This window comes from Zalophus californianus, chromosome 6, assembly GCF_009762305.2.
Source record: "Zalophus californianus isolate mZalCal1 chromosome 6, mZalCal1.pri.v2, whole genome shotgun sequence".
In the NCBI taxonomy this organism is placed as follows: Eukaryota; Metazoa; Chordata; class Mammalia; order Carnivora; family Otariidae; genus Zalophus; species Zalophus californianus.
In genome coordinates, this window is record NC_045600.1 from 95,065,855 (window position 1) to 95,088,180 (window position 22,326).

Below are 22,326 nucleotides of genomic sequence, written 5' to 3' on the forward strand. Positions count from 1 at the left end.
ATTTCTTTTAGAAAGTATATTTTTGTTAATGTTTTTAGAAAATTACCTTCAAGTCTTAGCATTAATTGACATAAAGATGTTTATAGCATACTTTTAATTTTTTAAGAATTTCCACTGCATCTTCAGTTACATCCTTTTTACATAATGATATTGTTCATGTGTACATTCCTTCTTTGTAACCAGTCTTGATAAAGAATTGTACTTTTATTTATGCTTTAAAGAAGAAATTTTTCTTTCATAACTTTGAGTATGGTTCACAATTTTACATCAGTTTCAGGTATACAACATAGCGATTCAACAACTCTGTTATGCTATGCTCACCACAAAAATAGCTACCATCTGTCACCATACAACACTATTACAATATCATAGAATATATTCCCTATGCCATGCCTTTTATTCCCATAATTATTCATTCCATAACTGGAAGCCTGTATCTCCTCCCCTTCAGCCATTTTGCCCATCCCCTCACCCTCCTTCCCTCTGGCCACCATCAGTTTGTTCTCTGTGTTTATAGGTTTGGTTCAGGTTTTGTTCATTTGTTCTGTTTTATAGATTCTACATATGAGTGAAATCGTATGGTATTTGTCTTTCTCAATCTGAGTTATTTCACTTAGCATTACGCCCTCTAGATCCATCTATGTTGTCACAAATGGCAAGATCTCATCCTTTTTATGACTAATATTCCATTTTATACATATATATGTGTGTGTGTGTGTATAAACATTCTCTTTGTCCATTCATGTAGCTATGGACACTACAGTTGTTTCCATACCTTGGCTGTTGTAAGTAATGCTGCAATAAAAACATAAGGGTACATATATCTTTTAAATTGGTATTTTCATTTTTGGGGGTAAATACCCAGAGGTAGAATTATTGAATCACATGGTACTTCTACTTTTAATTTTTTGAGGAACTTCTCTGCTGTTTGTCCCAGTGGCTGTACCAATTTACATTCCCATGAACAGTATGGAAGGGTTCCTTTTTCTTCACATCTTCACCAACACTTGTCATTTCTTGTCTCTTTGATTCTAGCATAATAATAATAAAAAAAATTCTAGCATAGATCAGTGGGACAGAAAGAGAGTCCAGAAGTCAACTGTGCTTATGTGGTCAACCTATGGCAAAGGAAGCAAGAACACACAATGGGAAAAAAGATAATCTCTTCAACAAATGGTGTTGGGAAAACTGGAAAGCTACATGCAAATTAATGAAACTGGACCACTTTCTTACACCATACACAAAAATGAACTCAATGGATTAAAGGCCTAAATGTGAGACTTGAAACCATAAAACTCCTAGAAGGGAACACAGACAGTAATTCTTTGACATCAGCCATAGCAGCATTTTTCTAGAGAGGTCTTAAGGCAAATAAAAGCAAAAGTAAACTATTGGAACTACATAAAAATAAAAAGCTTTTGCCCAGCAAAGGAAACCATCAATAAAACAAAAAGGCAACCTACTTAATGGGAGAAGATATTTGCAAATGATAGACCAAATAAGGGGTTAATATCCAAACTATATAAATAACTGCTACAGCTCAACACCAAAAAAGTCCCAGACAATCTGTTTAAAAAATGGGCAGAGGACCTGAATAGACACTTCTCCAAAGAAGACATACAGATGGCCAACAGATACATGAAGAGCTGCTCACCATCACTCATTACCAGAAAAATACCAATCAAACCCACAATGAGATATCACCTCACACTTCACACATTTTTTTCAGAAAAGTTTACATAATTACTTTGCATCTTTACTATCCTGATTTTACTATTAATTTATTCTGTGATTCTTGAGTTGAATATTTACCTTGTCTATTTTAATTAAGTTATATTTAAAATATACTTTTAAGGCTGTCAGCCTCCTATTACAACTGATTTATCCCAGAAGTACATGTATGTACATGTGTGTTGATGTATGTTTAATATTAGATTAGTTATTAATATTTCATAATTTCCACTGTTTCTGTTTTTCCTCCCCAAATCATTAGGGAATGTTTATAACTTTCCAAACATAGTTTTTTGTTTGGTGGTGGTAGCTTTAAATTGCCAACCCACTGTTAATTTCTTGTTTAATTGTTTAATTCCACTTTTACGGAATATGCTGAGGTTTCTTTTGTGGCCAGGAGCATCATCAATTTCTAATAGTATTTAATGTGAAAAGAATAAATGTATTTCAGTTTTCAATTTGATGTGGATTCTGAACCTACACTTCAGATAGGCTTGAGGTTTCCTTTATCCTGGGTAAATTTTTTCCATTTATGTTTCCAGGTAGATGGAAAGTTTCCTTATTGTTTCTCCACGCTCATAGTTTTTATCTCCTGCATTTATATTGTATGTGTTGACATTGGATTAATTCACTGTTTTATCCTGGTAGAAAAAGTTTTAGCTGTTACTGTTGCACAGATTCTGTGGTGTGGGCTTACCACTGAAATTCTAAGAGGAATAGTGACATTTATCTTTATTTTCAATTGTTGTATCTCTAGCCCCTAGCACAATGCTTAGCACTTAGGGGTCACTTGATCAATGCTTGCTGAGTAAAAAATTGTTCCAGTGACCCTGAGAGCAATTTTGGTTTTTATCTCACTATTAATTTTGGATTGCTACTTCATTTGTAGTGATTGGGGAGATTGTTTGTTTTCCTTTTAAGCTTACTTTTTTTTAAGATTTATTTATTTTAGAGCATGCTAGAGTGCATGAGTGAGCACGGGGGTGGGGGAGTTGGGGGCAGAGGGAGAGAGAGAATCTTAGGCAGACTCCCTGCTGAGTACAGAGTCCATCCTGTCTCAGGGCTTGATCTCAGCAAAATAAAGCTGGGATTATGACCTGAGCAAAATCCAGAGTCGGTCGCTTAACTGACTGAGCCACCCAGGCACCCCTAAGCTTGGATATGTTTTAAAGTTTTGTAAATAATTTGAGTATAGCTGACACAAAATGTTAGATTATTTTCAGGTATACAACATATTAAAAATTGTTATCTAGTTGTGGTACCTGGCTGGTTCAGTTGATGGAGCATGGGACTCTTGATCTCAGGTTCATGAGTTCAAGGCCCATGTTGGGCCTAGAGCTTATTAAAAAAAAAAAAAAGAAAGAAAGAAAGAAAATTGTTACCTAGCAATTGTGCATGTGTGTAGAATTGTGATATAAGTGGGCCAGAGAGCAGAGTCTTTCTATATCATCTTATTCTGCCTTATTGTCCAGAGGACTGGCCTAGATTTTTAAAAACAAAATAAAACTCTGATCATGTTACATGTCACGGTCTTGCTTGAAAACAGTCTGTGGTTCTACATTATAATTAGAGTGTAATTTATGGAATCTATCAAGATTTTTAATCAAGAAACCCTATTCATCTACATATTATTATTTCTTATAATTCTTTACTATCACACTCCCATGTTTCAGTTCCTAATACTCTCTACTCTTTCAAGCTTCAGTGCCTTTGCAATTTTTTTCCTCTAAGAATGGCTTCATTGAACTGACAAATGCCCATTCATAAATCATTGCCCCCATGAATTGTTTACAAACCCAGTGTCCTCTCTGACTGCAGAGTTAGGAGATCTTTTCTCTATGCTCCCATATCAACTTGTTCATATCTTTCATATACCCTTACCATAGTGTATTTTTTTTCTCTCAATTTTTTAAGTTAACCCCCCAGTCCATAACTGAACAAAAAAGTATATGAGCTATCATTAATCTCTCACTCAGCACCCACCCCATTATATCCTGAATTACAATGGAAATGTGAGACAGGCCAAAGGATTTCCTCTGCCTTGGCAAGAGCTAATGAATATTGATAGCCTCACAAGACAATTGATAGGATTCTGTAAAAGAGCAGGTAAGGTGCTATGCAAAATATCCAACACATAGTAGGTACTCTGTAAAGGTTAATGGCAATTCAACAATCTTTTGATTACAATATAGGCTTTTCTCTGGATTATTTTCAGCTCCCATCTCATGATTTTCAGGCATAGTATACATATCTTAAAAGTCATATGTATTTTGATATGCTGGAAAATTAAGCAAACCTATTTCCAAAGTGATAGTGAACAATATCACTTAGTGGGAGATTTGTTTTATCCTTGAAGGACTAGAGAGAAAAGAAGGACATTAGAGCAAAAAAGTTTAAGGAATTCTTAAGCTAGATAGGCCTCCAGATCTCAAAATCTTTATAAACTTTCAGATTTCTTCCATCTAAATTTTCTTCAAAAAGTGTTATAGCAAGGATAAAATACCAAGAAAGGAAATACAACAACACAATTTTTACTTTTATCTTACTTTTTTATTATTATTATGTTAATCACCATACATTACATCATTAGTTTTTGATGTAGTGTTCCATGATTCATTGTTTGTGCATAACACCCAGTGCTCCACGCAGAACGTGCCTTCTTTAAAAGTCATCACCAGGCTAACCCATCCTGCCACCCCCCTCCCCTCTAGAACCCTCTGTTTTTTAGAGTCCGTCGTCTCTCATGGTTCGTCTCCCCCTCCGATTTTCCCCCCTTCATTCTTCCCCTCCTGCTATCTTCTTTTTTTTCTTCCTTAACATATATTGCATTATTTGTTTCAGAAGTACAGATCTGTGATTCAACGGTCTTACACAATTCACAGCGCTCACCATAGCACATACCCTCCCCAATGTCTATCACCCAGCCACCCCATCCCTCCCACCCCCTGCCACTCCAGCAACCCTCAGTTTGTTTCCTGAGATTAAGAATTCCTCATATCAGTGAGGTCATATGATACATGTCTTTCTCTGATTGACTTACTTCGCTTAGCATAATACCCTCCAGTTCCATCCATGTCGTTGCAAATGGCAAGATTTCATTCCTTTTGATGGCTGCATAATATTCCATTGTGTATATATACCACATCTTCTTTATCCATTCATCTGTCAATGGACATCTTGGCTCTTTCCACAGTTTGGCTATTGTGGACCTTGCTGCTATTTTTACTTTTATCTTAAATTGTGAAATAATATATCTCAAATTTAGGTAGTAGGTATTAATATTTTGAGTGGTCACTGGTGAGTAAATATTTCTTGTTACACTGAAAATTATATCTAGAGAGACAAAATCATAGAATTTAGAGCTAGAGGCTTTAGATGTATGCTGGCCAAACTCTCTTATTTCACTTACATGTGAAGGAAAATTGAGTGCTCAGGAGGTCACATGTTGCCTTAAATCACATTCAAAGTTCCTTCTTGAGTATGTTCACACTGGAAACATTGATGAGTTTAATATTCAGGAGACACACTTATATTACATATATTCTTATAAGCTTAATAGTTTAAAGTTCCTATGCAGTGTGATTGAATAGATAGTGATATTCACCTAGTAAATATTTTGTAAGCTTAAAAAAATTAAATAACTACTTTATGAAATTTTGAGATATTAAAAAAATGTACAGTCCCTGGAACTTCACTTTAATCCAATTATAAAGGAGATTGCACTATAAAGTAGATAGATGCATTGTGATCTTATATTAACAGCATTAAGTCACTGAACTGCAAGATGACCTTGTGCAATGATAGGACTTTTGAGACAAGGAGCATTGGGAACAGTCTTATAAGGAGCATCCAGCATGTAATTACAGAGGGTTTTTGTTTGTTTGTTTGTTTTTTGGTAATTACGGAGGTTTAATCAGAATTTGACTAAGCAAAAGAACTACATGTAGAATGAAAGGCAATTTGTCAGGGAACAAAGCCATTGTGAGCGTGTGTGTGTGTGTGTGTGTACTGATTATCTATATGTAGTAGGTACATGTATAATGTATATTAAACCTGTATTATATATGTAAATATGTATATACACATAAACATTTCTTACATTTTTATATAGTGTATTAAATATGTTTACTTTAATGGTCACAAATTATTGAATCAAGGTCATAGAACGTAATTTTCTTGTTTTTTATTTTTATTTTTTTTTAAGATTTTATTTATCTGTCAGAAGAGCACAAGCAGGGGTAGCGGCAGGCAGAGGGAGAAGCCAGCTCCCCACTAAGCAAGGAACCCAATGTAGGACTGGATCCCAGGACCCTGGGTTCATGACCTGAGCCGAAGGCAGATGCTTAACTGGCTGAGCCACCCAGGCGTCCCTACAACATAATTTTCAACCCATATTTCTATACTTGATTATGCACGTTTTTCCAGGTTTCTTTTTGTGAATAATGAAAGTGCAGATCTTTACACGTTAATTTTTTTTTTCAGGACTTAAAATTATGTTAGTTTGCCATGGCTGATAAACAAAGTACCATAAACTGAGTGACTTAGGACAACGGAAATCTGTTGTCTCACAGTTCTGGAGGCTAGATGTCTGAGATGAAGGTATGCTAAAAGGGCAGTGCACCCTCTGAGAATGTTAGGGAAAGATCTGTCCAAGCCTCTCTTCTAGCATCTGGTCAATATCCTTGGCCTGTGGCCGCAGAGCTGCAATCTTTCAGATGGTGTTTTTCTTGTGTATGCATCTGTTTCCAAATATCTCCTTTTTATAAAGACACTGGTCATATTGTATTGGGAACCACCGTATTCAAGTAGGACCTTATCTTAACGATATCTGCAACAGCCCTATTCCCAAAGAAGCCTATATTCTGAGGTGCTGTGAGGACCTCAGCATGTGACTTTTGGGAGACATAATTCAATCTGTAACAAAAAATAATTTCCTTAGCATCAACTTCAAAAAATTTTTTCTCAACAAAACAGTCTGCTGCTAGATATCACTAAAAATTTTCTAAAAATTTTATTACTGTTTTCACTGTCATCAACCATGCATCAGAGTGTCCGATTAAGGACCTCTTTAGCAGCCTTCAGTATTATTTTTAGTATCATTAAAATAGGATTTTTGCTAATTTTATAATCTGAAGGCATAGTTTTAATAAATTATATCATTTTCCATGCTTATTTACCATTGTTGCATTCTAATTTGCGAATTATCTGGTCACATTCTTAACCAATTTTGGAGGCTATTACGGTCATTTTTTTAGAGACCTATAAGAGTTCTTTATATACTGGACATACCAACATATGTGGTTTTAGCAAATATGTTTCATTTTCTTTGTTTTTATATACAAAAGTACTAAGTGGGCATAACAGACTTAATGAACTTTACCTCTAAACTGGAAATGTATCTTCCTCCATAGAGTTAATAAATATTCCTCCTTTCTATTTTTACTCATTTTCTCTCACTTTATATTTAATTAATACATCTGCAACTTCATGGGCTATGCGTGAGATGAGGATATAAATAAGTATTACAGATACTTGACCTATGTTCTAAGCATCATTTATTGACCAGTGTGTCTCTTTGTCTTTAATAACAATCCATCCTTCCTTATTTCTTCAATTCTTAAGTACAAGGGTTTGTTACTTGGCTAATTTTGTTGAGTTTATCTTTCAATCTATTTTGCTGGGACAGTAATATTTGGTTACTATAGATTTTTAAAATCCTCACAGACTTTCCTCATAATTCTTCTTTTAAAAGGTCATAGATGTTTTGACTTATTAATCCAGTTATACTTGAAATATTCTTAACCCTACAACAACTTGCGATTAGGATTTTAACTACTAAATCTATAAATGTGTTATAAAATAATTTATCTTCCCTACACAGGAAGATGAAATAAATTTTATTTGGATTTTTAGATAGTTCCAAAGAATGTAGCTTATTTAAGGTTGTTCACTCAATGTTGAATAAACATTTACTGGCCATCTACTATATTTCGGAAATGGAGTAGAAATTAGAAAGAGGAGGTTAAAGGCACTTTTATCTAGGAGGACGGCAGATTAAGAAACTGACAAAAGATGAAGATTAGCCAGGAGGAATGCAGTGTGCAGTACTCATGCACACAAGCCATGAATCCCTGAGATGTTACAAGTTTCCAGGAGAGAGAAGGGTATGCTTTCACTGAGTTTTAGAGGCTGACAGACAGCTAGATGAAGAAGGGGAGCACTTGTTTTAAGAAAAGGAAACTGAAAATGTAAAAGCACACTGATTTCAAAGAGCATGCCATGAAGATGAAATGGCAAGAACTTAATTTGACCAAAGTGTAGGGTGTGAATGAGGGCTCATGAGCCTGCAGTAGACATAGATCTGTTTTCTCTCACGTGGGCACGGGGTAGCATTGGTGGGTTTTAAACAGGGAAGTGGTGTGATCTTAACTGTATTTAGAAAGGTTTCAAGGAGGACAGGATAGCAGGTTGACAAGAAAGGAGTAGGAATGAAAAAAGACTTGTTGGTAATTGATAAAAATATGTGTCAGTGGAGGAATGAATGAAACTTGAATAATGAATTAAAAAGTTGAAGTGTCTTCGATTTAGCAGTTGAAAAATAATTGACTTTGTTAAGATTACATTTACTTACTGGAATGGTTGATATAGAATCCAGTTATTAATAGGAGACAATGTCAAAGTAATGGATATTTGAAATCAGATCTCATGTCATTGTTTTTCAAGCTAGTTATTGCGAGGTTGTAGGAAATAACTGTTCTTATTTTTTTGTTTATGTTCACTTTACTACTTATTAACCCTAACAGTTTTCCAGGTGACTTGTCTTTTGGGTTAAAGATGAAAATACAACTTTGTGTTCTGCCTTCTAACATTTATGTTGTTTATTTTTGCTTTAATTGGTCTGCTTTGCCGTATTGATCAGAATTTCAAGAAATACGTTAAAATGATGATTGTGGACATTTTTGTTTTGCTTGGAATAATGGGAATGCCCTAATACTTCACGCTTAGATTTAGGTCTCTGGAAGCGACATGTTTTTTAACATAATAAGCTCAAGATTCATTCCAGTTGATTTTAAATGTTTAAAAAGTGATTTAGAGGGTTTTGTTTTGAAATTTTATTGAACAGCTTTTTGGTACCTATTGAAACACAGATGCGTATTGTCTGATCAGTTGATATCTCATATTAAATTAGTTATTATAGGATTTTAAATTGTGCTTGTGACAGTTTTCATGGATATATTATTCTTATTTAATGCTTAATATTCTGTATTGTATGCAGTATCTTAAAATGTTCTATGGCCGTAAATAAGATCTTTTTTTATTATTTGTGCTTTTTTCTAGTTTTATATTCAAAGACTTAACTCTGAGATACTGTGAAATATCTTAGAGTCGAAAATATTGCCAAGTAATTAATAAAGCCATACTTAATGAGTCGAGAAAACAAATACATTTCACATTTTTATCAATACAAGTTGTCACTGAGCTACATGACCTAGATAAACCTTTATATTGCCGGGGCTCATCCATAAAAATGAAAGGTTTTGACTCTCTGAACCCCAAGGTCATTTTAGCTCTAGCTTTCTGCCACCTTGTATTCAGAGAAGTTCCTCCAGCTTTCTACTAATAAGCAAAACTGAACTAATAAGTTTAAAAGCAATACTGCTATGTCAGGTAGAAATGGACCATGCCATGAGGACCATGGCAGATTCAGACTTGAGTTTAAAAACAAAAATTAGTCCATCGTTCACCGTTGTTCATCTTGGGTCCAAGAGCAGTTGCAACTGAGAAATGTTTACTCTGTGATGTATCTTAAATTGGGCTGGAGAACTGTGGACCCCGCTCTGTTTTGTTCAATTTACCTGGAACATGGGACTTAAAGGGCAGCAGGTGAGGTTTGGGGGCCCTAGATTCGTGCCCCACTTCTGCCATTCCTTAGCTTTGTGATCTTAAGTCACTGAAGTGCTTTCAGGTATCAGTGTTCTTGTTTGTTTGTTTATTTTTTATTTGCCAAGTGGAGTATATTTGATTAATATTTTAGCTCTTGAGTTTCCATGGCAAGCCATAAATAATCCATGCTTAATAAACCTGCGTAATTTATGTAGTCACCTGGGGTTTACTTGGACATATATTCATCTCAATTGAGTCTCTGAAAAATGTTTGGAGGCCAATAAGCAAAATGTCCATGACCTTTTTGCAGAGTTGGGTCTAGATTCCAGACTCCAGAGAATTTGGTAGTTTGCCCCATGTGCTTAGTAAGTGGCAGAGCCCCGGCTGGGGCTTAGGACTTCAGATTCTTCAACTGTGTTCTTTTCTTTATATGACATATTGCCTTTCATTAAACCCTACAATCACCCTTGGATACTTTTCAAGCATTCTGGCACATTTTCCAGCTCTTTAAATGATGAGGACCCTCTTCCCTTGGGGTTCAGCCTTGAAATTCTGTTTACTTATGATTTTAAGCAACGTAAAATAGTAATGCTTTGTTCATGTATACGTTTAAGTGATTTCGTAAAGTACCCCTTCTAACATTTATTCCTTCTTTTCCTGATTCTCTTTCAGATAGCAGTTCTGTGGATGAAAAGGTTTTAAATCATACTTTTTCTTCTCTCCTGAGGGATCTTGTCTTTTGTACATGTTTGTTTGTGACATATTAGACCTGTTTTGGTTCCTCTGTTTTAGTTGTGAAATGTGCATGTTATCCCAGCTTCCCATTCTTCGGTTGTCCTTTAAGTGTGCCCCCGATATGCTGCATTTAAGAAGAGGGTACACCTTGCCAGCTGCGCTTACTTTAGCTTACACTTGCCAACCTAGGGGTCTGCTGCGGTCAAACTCAGCATCTGTTCTGAGGTCTGGCTAATCATGATCTCCCTGACTCATTCATGGTGTTCACTGCACCTAGCAACTTTTAAGGGCAAATCATATTGGGGAATAGGATATATTTTCCTGGACTGTGCCAGTGCTTTTATTTAAATGCTGACAGCTAATTTCAAACCGCCCCCTCCCCACAAAAACATAGTAGCTTTGACTTGGAGCTGACCCTGCTTAGCATCTGTCATACTAGGTGTTACATGTCTAGTGCAGTTGACTTGTGTCCCAAATTCATGTATATGCAGCTATGGTATGCTAAAGGCCTGTTTGTTTTTCTTTTGTTTTTTTCTTGTTTCTGATTTAAGGCTCGAATAATAAGTGGCCATGATTTGGACGCTTCCAAATTCTCTGGACTCCAGGCGATTGGTGGGTGAGTACATTCATAATCTTTTTAATTCATTCCATTCATCAGTGGTACTTGGCTGTGCTCTCACCATATGCAGCTTGAACACAGGATGCTGCATGATGGTATAAGTAACTAGCCTTACTGTTGCTTTTTTTTTTCACAAAGTAGCTTTTAGAGTTTTTTTTTTGTAATAATGTCTAGTTGTGTGTGCATATATATATAATTATGCTTACATGTGTCTATATACAAAGAACAAAGGCAAAATCACCTAAATGGATTGGTTATTAACATTATCATTCTATGCACAAATCACATAATTTTACATAAATGAGTTAAATTAACACAATACCATCTTTTGATCTGCTTGTTTGTGGTTAATGAAATGTGCATGAATGTCTTCCTATGTCAATAAGTCAATGAATGTAAACTTCATTGTTATTTAATGGTTGGATGAAAGTATTTAAAATTTAATCATGAAATAACGTATGAAGTATATTTTGCATGTAAAATACTCAAAAAGCAAAGGATTTCATTTAATGCCCACAGTTACACATTGGTATCAATTTGTAGCCTTTTTTTGTCACTTGAATACATGTCTATGTTCCTATAGAATAAGTAGTTTTCTATTGTCTCTTTGCCATAAACTAGGCCATTCTAGAAACAAACAAGCACTGATTTAGTAATGACATTGTAGCAAGTATTGTTAAAATTGTTTCTTATATAATGACTGATCTGTGAGGTAAGTACTAATTTGACCTTCATTTTACAAATTAGGGAGCTGTTGTATGAAACAGTTTTAAAAAACCTTTCTCTCCATACAGCTCGTAAGTGGCCAAATCAGTATCCAAACCCAGCTAGTCTGGTTCTAGAGTCTGTGACCTTATTCAGTAGGCTATCCTGCATCTCCAACTTTGGGTTTTTTCCGTTTCTCTTTGTCATTTAATAACATGGCTTGGAAAACTTTCCACTTCATTATTTCTAAGTGATGCAAATATTTCAAGACATTTATAGAATATTTATTCATCTTCTGTTATTGGATTTTCAAGAATATTTCTAGGTGCCTGTACTGCAAATGATACTATAACAAATGTAATAGATTTTTAAAGTGAAATTGTCAACCAAAGCTTATGCACAGCATAGACATGTAGAAAGATAGATTAGTTTTATAAGTGTTGACATTTGAACACGTGTGTACAATATAAAGAGAAGCAACATTTAAATTTGTGTATTAGGGTTTTTTAGGCAAAGACATAGTTTTACATTTATGTTTATAGTACTCTCACTCTTCAAAAACCTTCTGTTAGATACATTCACATGTTACTTGCTTTAAGTTAAATGCATAAAATTTCACATTTTAAATATGGAGCTCCTGGAAAATAACATAGACCATCTTTAGTTTGATATTTTTCAAATAAAAGTTTGATTTTTGTCAAATAAGTCACATCTTCATTACATTTATGTCTATAAACTCTTCAAAGTTCTTAAATATGTGAAGAACTACTCACATCACTATTACAATGTCACAATGGTTTAAATGTATTAGGAAAACTAGCTGTGATAAAAGACCACTATGGATTATTCATAGAAAATTTAAAGGATTACTCTCTCTCCACTACTCCCTACATACTGTGTCTTTAAGTTTACTAGAAAATGAAACTTGACAAAATGGAAGTTTCTTAGAAAATAATTAGGTTGAATTCCAATTTGATTATGAAAACATGTATGTCATGATCTTGAGGACTTATCTGTGTTTATGGTCTCAGAGTTCCTGCAAATCCTCCCTGTGGCATCCAGTACTTAATAACATCTTGCTTTCCTAACTCATATCTAAACGTGAAGTTTTATCAATGTCAAAGCAGCAGAGTTAATCTGTACCCCTGTTTTAAGTGCAAGCTGTGTAAATGGTTAGCTAAAACAGATTATCTATCTTTGCATTTTGAACAGATCCCTTCCATTTCACTTTTCCAGAAACTTCTTTTTCGAAGATTTGCCAAGAGATTTTAACATTATGATGGTAAGGGAAAGGGTGATAATTTTCAGTCATCAAGAGAATTTGCCATTATCTGAATGCTAACTTCCTCTTGAAGAACCTGAAGGGTACATTTATATTTAGCCTTCAATCCCAACCTCTTTCAGCAAGATATACTTATTTTACTTTTTCTATAAATATTTTAAAGTATGTTTTTATAGAATGAAACATTACTATAAATCTTCTAAATATTACAACTTCTATTGTCCTGGAAAACAGACTGGAGCAGACTTTCAGAATGGAAGCACCGCTTTATGACGATTCTCCATCCCTCTCTCTCTCCTCTACTTTCAACATTCCTAACCAGTTTAGAGCCACACCACATCGACCCTTTCCTCCCCCTTCTCAAGTGTCAATGAAGGAATAATCTATACACACTGAAACCAGATAATGGAGTTAACAGTGCTGCTCTGATTCATCTCTTGGCACATCTCTTGTAAGTGTTGCTAGAAAAGACGTGGCAAACTTTTCTTTTTCCCATATATCAAAATAAAAAAAAAATCAGGTAGGCTCTGGAAAAGGAATTGGGTGAGAGAAAAAGATCAGAAGAGAGGAAGAGAAAAAGCTGGAAAAATGCATGTTTCAGTGATAGCATTAGTATTTAACATTGTACTTCTCCCAGTTGTTTTACAGGAATTTGGTAACTTCTATCATATTTGTAAGCTAAGGGTCCTACCAGAAGCACACAGCAAGATATTAGAAGTACAAGAGCTTTTTGGGGGGAAACATCTGAGATAAGTGGAGAGACAGCAGAAGTAGATGAGAGAAACCTCTGGACCATAATATGGGTCTGACATCTGTGAGAGGAGAGGGGGAAGGAAGGGGAATTGAGCATAAAAAGCCTTAAACTGACACCAATGAGGCTACAGGAAAGTGCCAGACCAATAGGAAGTCCTAGATAAAAGGTTAACTGTAGAAGGGTCCCACATTGTGCATATGTGGCCAGCTGTATTACCTCCACCATTTGAGGAATGGTAAACCATTCAGTCATTGGTTTGGATCAACTTGATGAGTATGGCCTTTGGATGAATGCTGCAGTGGATTCTGGAAGTGTGGTGGCTGAAGGCTGTCATCCAACTACACTTTTCTCAGAAGATTTACTCTGAGGGGTTTTGAACGACACATGCCCGTGGCTACCCAGCCTCTGATAAGTCAATTTGATGAAACTACTTTAATAAATGATAGTGAATGAAGTCACACAAGTACCTTCTCCAAATATGAATCACTTTTTAAAATTAGAATGGCATTCCTTTGGTTCTTTGATTGTATGTAACTTAAGTTCACCCTTCACTGGACATTTATAGTCAGAGTTCCACTGGCTGCATGATGAGGAACATTACAAGGCTTTTATATAGTATCTTTCTAGTTTTAAGGTACTAGCCTTGTCTGCACTAGAATTCAGGGAAGTCCACAAAACCATGGTGAGAATAAGGAGAAGATGGTTGGGGAGAGGAGATTCTGATCATCTTTGTTCCATTTCTTCTCTAGTTTTCCAAGTTCTCTTCAGGATAACTCTCTTGGAACTAAGTTCCTCAAGCCTATGTGTTTATTTCCTGTTGTGGTTCTCAACCAGGCTATAGCTGCTTTCCTAATCCAAGGAATCTGGGGGTGACTTTGCAACCATTACTAGGATTATTGAACTTTGGCAGGAAATGGGTGATGTTGAGAGAGGTGAGAAAAAGAAGATTGTTGAAGGGCAGGACACTAAGAGATTGCCAAATAGAAAAAGAGAAGCTTCCATTTTGACCTCACTCTCAAATAGGTACAATTGTGAGCACACACACACAAAAGTGTGTGTATTTGTATATGCATATGTGTATATATACATATATAAAAAACTTTGCTGACATTTTCAAGGTGGTTTGATTATTTCCATGAATGACTAATATGATGAACATGAACAAGCAATTATCAGCCAAAGTTCTGAATAATTCCTTTGCTTTTAAATTTACCTTGGTTAAAATAGTAATTTTTTTTTGTTACTGTTATAAAACCTGAGTTAGGTTATACAATATGTGGATATAGGTGGTTTAATATACTTCTGATACTTGTCATGCTTCTGACATTGCTTTTGTATTTCTCTAAAGTTGAAAAGGTTATATACTGTCCTCATGCCCTATGTCCTCCTCCTGGTTTTGACCTTCATGTTTGGTCAATGCCTTAAATCATTTAAGATGGCAGCTAATGTTGTTCTTACTCTCCAGAAGCTCTTAACTCCTCTTTTCTCATAGCAGCCTCCTCTTGGGTAGCCGAAAATTTTTGTTTCATTTTTTCCTACCTAGTCTATAAATGAGATTCTCCCTTATGCCCTCATTTAACTTCCCTACTTTCAAGAAAAGGCGCAGAAATTCTCCTAAGTCTAAACAGTGGCTGTTTCCACCTCTATAATCCCATCCTTGGGTCAGTGGTTCATGCTACACAAATATATCAGCATGCTCTGAACCAAGGGTGCCAAGTATTAAGAAAATGACAGCCCCTATGTAAGTTTGCTTTAGTCACAGTGGCAGGTTACTCTTCAGAGAGAAATGGAAACCTTTGTCTTTCTTGTACTTTTCAGTTAGTTTTTTATGTACGAGTTCCTTTCCCTTCAAGGGATTCAGTATAGTAGTTCACTATAGATTTAGGTAAAAATGAATTCAAATTAGAGCTTATTAATATAAGAACTAACAGATGCAGACAGCTCTGCATTCCTAATTCATTATTGGATTGCAATTCAAATCACCATGCCCATAATTTTTCAACTTATTTTTATTCATATTGCCATTAATCTAGTTTTAATCCTCAATACCTTTTACCTAGGTGAATGCAAAATGATCTGCCTTCGTTAATTTCTCCGCATTAAGCTCAATCTATACACTGTTAAAGATTAATCTCCTTAACGCACAGCCATTTCTACTTAAATGTGTTTAATGGTTCCTCATTTCTGCAATGTAATCTTTCTATATGGCTTTGAATATCTTGATTTCTATTTCTTCTTGATTTCTGTTTCTCTTTAAAAGGAATTATCTCCCTTTTCTGTTCCCATTTGTGTCAATCCTATGGTACATATGAATTTAAGTTGCTTAAACTAACAAAAATTTAATCTTCCAACCTGATTTTAAACTCTTTAAAGGCCTAGAGTTGGCTTTTTCACTTAGATTTTCCTCCATAAAGCTTATGAGAGTGCCTTGCCCATATGAGGACCTCACTTATAAATTAATCTTGCTTTGGATTTGGCAGTCTCTTAGATGAGTTAGAATTATTTCTTAAAAGATTCAGGTCCACTGCATTTTAGGAAAAAAATAAACCTGAAGCAATCATGGATTCATGATAAGACATATATGAGAAGTACTGGGAGTATTAAAAACAGCTGGTCCCACCCCTTCCCCCAAATTCAGTGTTGCTAAATCCCTAAAAGAAAAAAAAAAATCAAGGGACTTTTCTCCCACTAGATTTAACCCCAGTTGATCAGAAGGCCACTTTGCTTTTGATCTTGAATCCCTGTTTCTCTACTTGGGAGAAACTTGTGAAGTTCGGGTAGAATGAATCCATAAAAATATTACTCTAATTATGCTCAGATATAAATTTTGCCCTTTTATTCTCCCATCTGAAAACCTTAGCACCTTAGAACACCCTAGATATAAATTCACACTGTATTAAAGATTTTCTTTAATCAGTTCCATTATTACTCCAAGAAGGAGACCTTTTATAATTAATAATTGGATGACCCTTGTCACCTTGCTCTTTGTAAAAGTAATAAAGGGAGTTGTCTTGCTTAATCCATTAAAGGTTGAATAAAACCTGGCCTCTCTTAGCGAATGTCAGATGCAGTTATGCCGCAGGGTAGTTAGATCAGCAAGGAAAAGAATCTCAGGCGAAGCTAGGGGAAGTCCCAACCCTACTGTAGACTCTCCATAGTACCAGGCCCACTAGTCCCCAGCACTCTGCCTGTAGTCCTACTGGGCAGACACATTATATCCTATAGACCAAGGTTTGGCCTAGACAAAGAACCTCTTAACTGGGAAAGCTGACAGCAAAAAGGTCACCAACTTTCTAAAACCCATGCATTAAGAACTGGTTGCTAAGCTGCCATTAGCTTCCAATGCATCCTCTCCCCTCACTACCTGCCCCCAAAAATGCTTATCTAATTCTGGCTTGCTACTGGCAATCAGTTCTCTAATTCAGGATCAGCTGAATGCTCCAAGGCTTTCTTGGAAATTACTCAGGAAGCACTTGATAACTTCTTTATTTAGAAAATCATGGGGTCATTAGAGTGTATCTTGATACTAGCCACAGGGGCATGCTGAATTCCTTCAATGTGTGGACCTACAAGACTCCAGGACCACAACCATGACCTCTTCGGGAACCATGGAAAATATATCTTTGGCATGGGATCTATGGAAGTAAGATCAAAGTCACTAACATCTAAATCAGCCTTATAAACTATTTGTGGAGTGGATTATAAACCATTTCCTTTAGACATATTGTTTTTCAACACAGACAGTGGCAAAAAACTTATAGTACTCAGTAAGTAATCAAAGGACTAAGAAAATGAAGCTGTTAAACTCAAGCAACTAATAGCTTACAGGTGACAATGTTAAAGATTGACACCTTTTCAATATCTCCTATTCAGGCCTGAGATTGTAGCTTAACATTCTTTCTTACTCAGTAATAGACAATAAACACAGAAGAGACAGGTGAGTATTACCCACTGTCAACCCAGGGATATTGTATAAGACCATCCCCCAGCTCCAATCCCCAGGGATACTGTTGAACAGGTTCTTCCAGCTTTACACATCCATAAAACCTAATTTCTACCATCATAGAAGCCTTTTTCTGTGCTTAGATGGCCGGCCATAGAAAATTCTTCCAAATCCATTTTTTTTAAATTTCATTACTTAATACTTAAGGATAAAATCTTTAGGATCATCCTGGGTTGCAGGCAAGGGCAAGCCGAAATTTTACTCATTGTATAAAGGCCACTCTTTTATTCTTAGAGATAGGCTTGTGTTTTAGATTCAGAGAATGTACAAGACCCCTCTTCTGTATCAACCCAAGATTCAAATAATGTCTTCATTTCAGGGAAGGAAACCACAGCCACCATCAACTCTGACAACTTCCCTTTAGCTAGTTCCTTGCACTGGAGCCTTCCTTAATTGTGCACAGCACTGGTTGGCTCTTCAGAAAGGGCTTGCTTTTCCTTTAATTTTCAGGTGACAGCCAGTTGAAACTACACCCAGCAAGGAGTCTGCCTTCCCTTAGTTTCTGAAATCACTACCTCCACTTCAGAGTACTTGAGACATACTTTAAAGGAATCCCAAATCATGTTTTCCAAAGATTAGTATTTGAGGTCACCTCAGTTTTAGTGATAGAAGTTGTATCCTACACGCAGCCCCTGAAGCCACATGTTTTCTTAATTGGAAAAGTAAGGCAACCAGCATAAGCTTAAGTGTGGTGCTACTTCTACCTTCTCACCTTCGCGACGCTTACTCAAGTTTTCTTTCACTGCTCTGGGCCCCATCTGAAAAGAAAAACAAAACAAAACAAAACAAAACAAAAAACCCATCTCTCAAGCTAGTGCTTATCATAATTTCTTTAGGTTCTGAACATCATGGGAGGACCCATGTAATGAATCGAGCAGCTACTGAGGACAATCCAGTCTCAGAAAAATAAACTTCCTAGTTAAGATACTTGAGGAGAGCATATTTGTTGGGGAGGGGGGAGGGGAAAGGGTTTTAAAGAAGCACGTTTTTCTAAAGCCTTCTCTGTGTTCAGTTTGCTTATTGAACATATGCGTGTTATTTCCTGTTTTTTAAAACATCTTTAATTATGACATCTAAATCTGACTTGGCTTAAATTTATTAGGAAATCAATGAATCTTTTGGGATACCATATAGAATCACCACACAGAATCGAGTTTAATCCTCTAAGGCTTTCCAGGTAGTTGATATGTTTGAGGAGTAGCAAATTAAAATCACTTTATAAGGAAAATATTTAAGTAGTCAGTCTTTTAAAATAATGCCAGCTCAGTAACTATGGAAAATATGTTACACTGAGCAGAATAATCACTTATGTTTGAAAAGTCAGATTACTGTGTCATCACCAGTTTTAGTCAAAAAATATTGAAAATAACCCTATTAAGTAAGATGGCAATTATGAGTATCATGGTTCCTAAGCCTGCTGGTTCTTTCCAAAATGCAGTTGATATGGCTATTGAGTACACCTAACATACATAAAACATCTTAGGAAAAGAGGAGCACTGAACTTGATTATTGTTTTTACCAATAAAGCATATATCAAGTCTGTTTTTAAGTATCTTTTGATAAATGAATACCATATTCCATAAAGGTAAATAATGTTTCCTCTTATAGGCAGACTATAGTACAATAGAACAATAAAATAATCACTGCCAGCAAAATAGTATTTTTCCATAACCTTGTAATTTTACTGAAAGTAATAGGTTTTAACAGGGCACCTGGGTGGCTCAGTTGGTTAAGCATCTGACTCTTGATTTTAGCTCAGGTCATGATCTCACGGTAATGAGATCGAGGCTTGTGATGGGCTTGCACTGGGTGTGAAGCCTGCATAAGATCCTCTCTCCTCCCTCCCTCTGCTCCAACCTCCCCTCAACCCCACCCACTTGTGTGGCGCCTCTAAAAAAAAAAAGTAATAGGTTTGTTTAATCCGTAATTCTTAATTAAACACAGAACAGCTTCCTGTCAGAACCGTGCCACAATTCTGTTATAGACTTTCAGTCTTCCTTAGCATTTAGGAACAGTATGAAGTATAGAATAAAAAGAAACATTTTCAATGTCTTTTTTTTAGTAATAATTATTTTATTATAACAGAGCAATTATGCCATATATAGCAACAATTACAGTACCTGCATTAAAATAGTCATCATATTGTCTGAAATTTCTGACAGAAAGACAAGATATTCTCCCACTTAAGTTTTAGTTATTCCACTATTTGTCACATTAACTATTTTTTTTAATTTTTATTGTTATGTTAATCACCATATATTACATCATTTGTTTTGGTGTAGTGTTCCATGATTCATTGTTTGTTCATAACACCCAGTGCTCCAAGCAGAATGTGCCCTCTTTAATACCCATCACCAGGCTAACCCATCCCCCACCCTCCTCCCCTCTAGAACCCTCAGTTTGTTTTTCAGAGTCCATCATCTTTCCTGGTTCGTCTCCCCCTCTGACTTACTCCCGTTCATTCTTCCTCTCCTGCTATCTTCTTCTTTTTCTTTTTTCTTAAAATATGTTGCGTTATTTGTTTCAGAAGTACAGATCTGTGATTCAACAGTCTTGCACAATTCACAGCACTCACCATAGCACATACCCTCCCCAATGTCTATCACCCAGCCACCCCATCCCTCCCACCCCCCACCACTCCAGCAACCCTCAGTTTGTTCCTGAGATTAAGAATTCCTCATATCAGTGAGGTCATATGATACATGTCTTTCTCTGATTGACTTATTGCACTAAGTATAACACCCTCCAGTTCAATGTCATTTTAAAAATGGGATACTATCTCAAATTTATAATTATAAAGACATAAAAACTAATACCTTTTGAAAGTTAGAATATGACAGGCCCACATCCAAGCATTATTTGTGCATTACCTCCTTTGATTCTCATCACAGTGTTTTGAGGTAAATGTTACAACCATTCCATTGTTCAGGTAACAAAAATGTGACTTAGAGACATTAAATATGGTCACAGTCAAACAGTGGCTAAGTGTCAGAGCCGAGGTCTGAACTGGGTCTACCTGACTCCAGAGCTTGGCTGCTTCACTATTAGGCCAAATCAATTAATTTGCAAATGTATTATGCTTATTTCTGGTTTAGTTTTTTCTTTTAATATTGTATTTTCAACTTAATGTTTCATTATGCATTGGTCTTATAAGATTTCTAAGTAGGTATATCAATTAAATATTGTATATGTATTCCTACCTAAATTCCAGAAAGGCATTTGCTAAGCATTTTCATAATAACCCCGAAAAAAGAAAAAAACCACCTACATGAATTAATAATGGATTGAATGATTAGACCCAAAGTATAATTTGTGAATAATTTTGCACTGGGGAGGCTCTTATGGAATGCTTCAGGAATCGCCTGTAGGCAGATTATTTTTAATTGAATGAGATGGAAATATAAAGGATCTGATTGTAGCCTTTGGGGGTAACATAAGGCTGGGCAAAATAACTTGTGTGTTAGATGATGTTAGATAATTTATCTTTTGGATAAATTAATATCCAAAAGATCTTAGCATACTACAATAATCTGAATCTAACAAGAAGTATAAATGGTATACCAGTCAGGATGAGCTAGGTTACAATACAGTAACATCTACCGAATTTCTGCGTATTAATCAAGTAAAGGTTTATTTGTCACTCATGCTACGGTTTTGATGTGTATAAATTACAGAGGAGGAGGCGGCACTTTCTTCTTCATGGTTGTTTGGGGTACCGGGCTGGCAGAGCTTTTCTCCAACACATGCTTTCATGATTGCACTGCAGAGAAATGAGAATTTGGCAAACAGGGCTCAAACCCTTAAAACTTAACACATAGATGTGATGTACCTCCCTTCCACTTATATTGCAATGGAAAAAGCAAATAACAGGGCAGTAACTAGGCTTAAAGGGAAGGTTGAAGTGCAATAATTACACCATGTGTCTGAGAGGAGAAAAGAGCTGGAATGTTCTTCGAGTCTGTAGAAGAGAGGAAAATGTTTAATGTCAACACATGGAAAGATTGAAATATTCATCGCATCTGGTGACGAATCAAGTAAGATTGTGGCGATAGTGGGTGGTCTGGCAAGGGAAACCGGCCTTAGGGTGCACCGAGTGCCGGGCCTGGAGTAGGGGCAAGAAGCTCTCCTGCTGATAGAGCCCTGCTGCTTCTCATGGCCTCTGTACTTGGTTCAGGGAATAACAGTTGAACAGATGTAGACAGATCAGACAGGCAGACCCAAAAGGGATCTCAAATCAGAGCATAGGAAAAGCCACCAGAGAATGGGGGATGCTGAATCTGGAAAAGAGAAGGTGCACATGAGAGTAGGTTAGAGGTCTTCAAATATTGAAGAGAGTAGGTGTGGAAAAGGGATTAAATTGTCCTGAGCTTCCCACAGGGCGAAATATAGTAGGCAAACTTCTGCTTAGTATGAGGAGAAGTTTCCAAAGTGAGAGCTGCCTTTGTGAAAACTAGGTTCCCCATTTCTAGAGCTATTTAAATAGCTTGTGTGATGACTTGTTAGAAATGTTGCAAAGGGAAATTTAAATATCAGATGCTTGAGTGTTTAAAGCTTCTTCCAATCTGAAGATTCTATTACATCTTATACTAATATTATATCCTAATATGATCACT

The 22,326-nt window shown here is 36.0% G+C and overlaps 1 protein-coding gene across 12 annotated transcripts in view; it reads left to right on the top strand.

The window, feature by feature from the left end:
• Positions 1-22,326, top strand: part of UNC13C (unc-13 homolog C) — a 650,938-nt gene that overhangs the window by 161,984 nt on the left and 466,628 nt on the right. For all 12 annotated transcript variants that reach the window (XM_027572007.2, XM_027572015.2, XM_027572013.2 and 9 more), the window contains 2 exons: positions 10,288-10,310; positions 10,902-10,966. In XM_027572007.2, the coding sequence (XP_027427808.1) occupies positions 10,288-10,310; positions 10,902-10,966 (88 nt within the window). The remainder of the gene's footprint in view (positions 1-10,287; positions 10,311-10,901; positions 10,967-22,326) is intronic.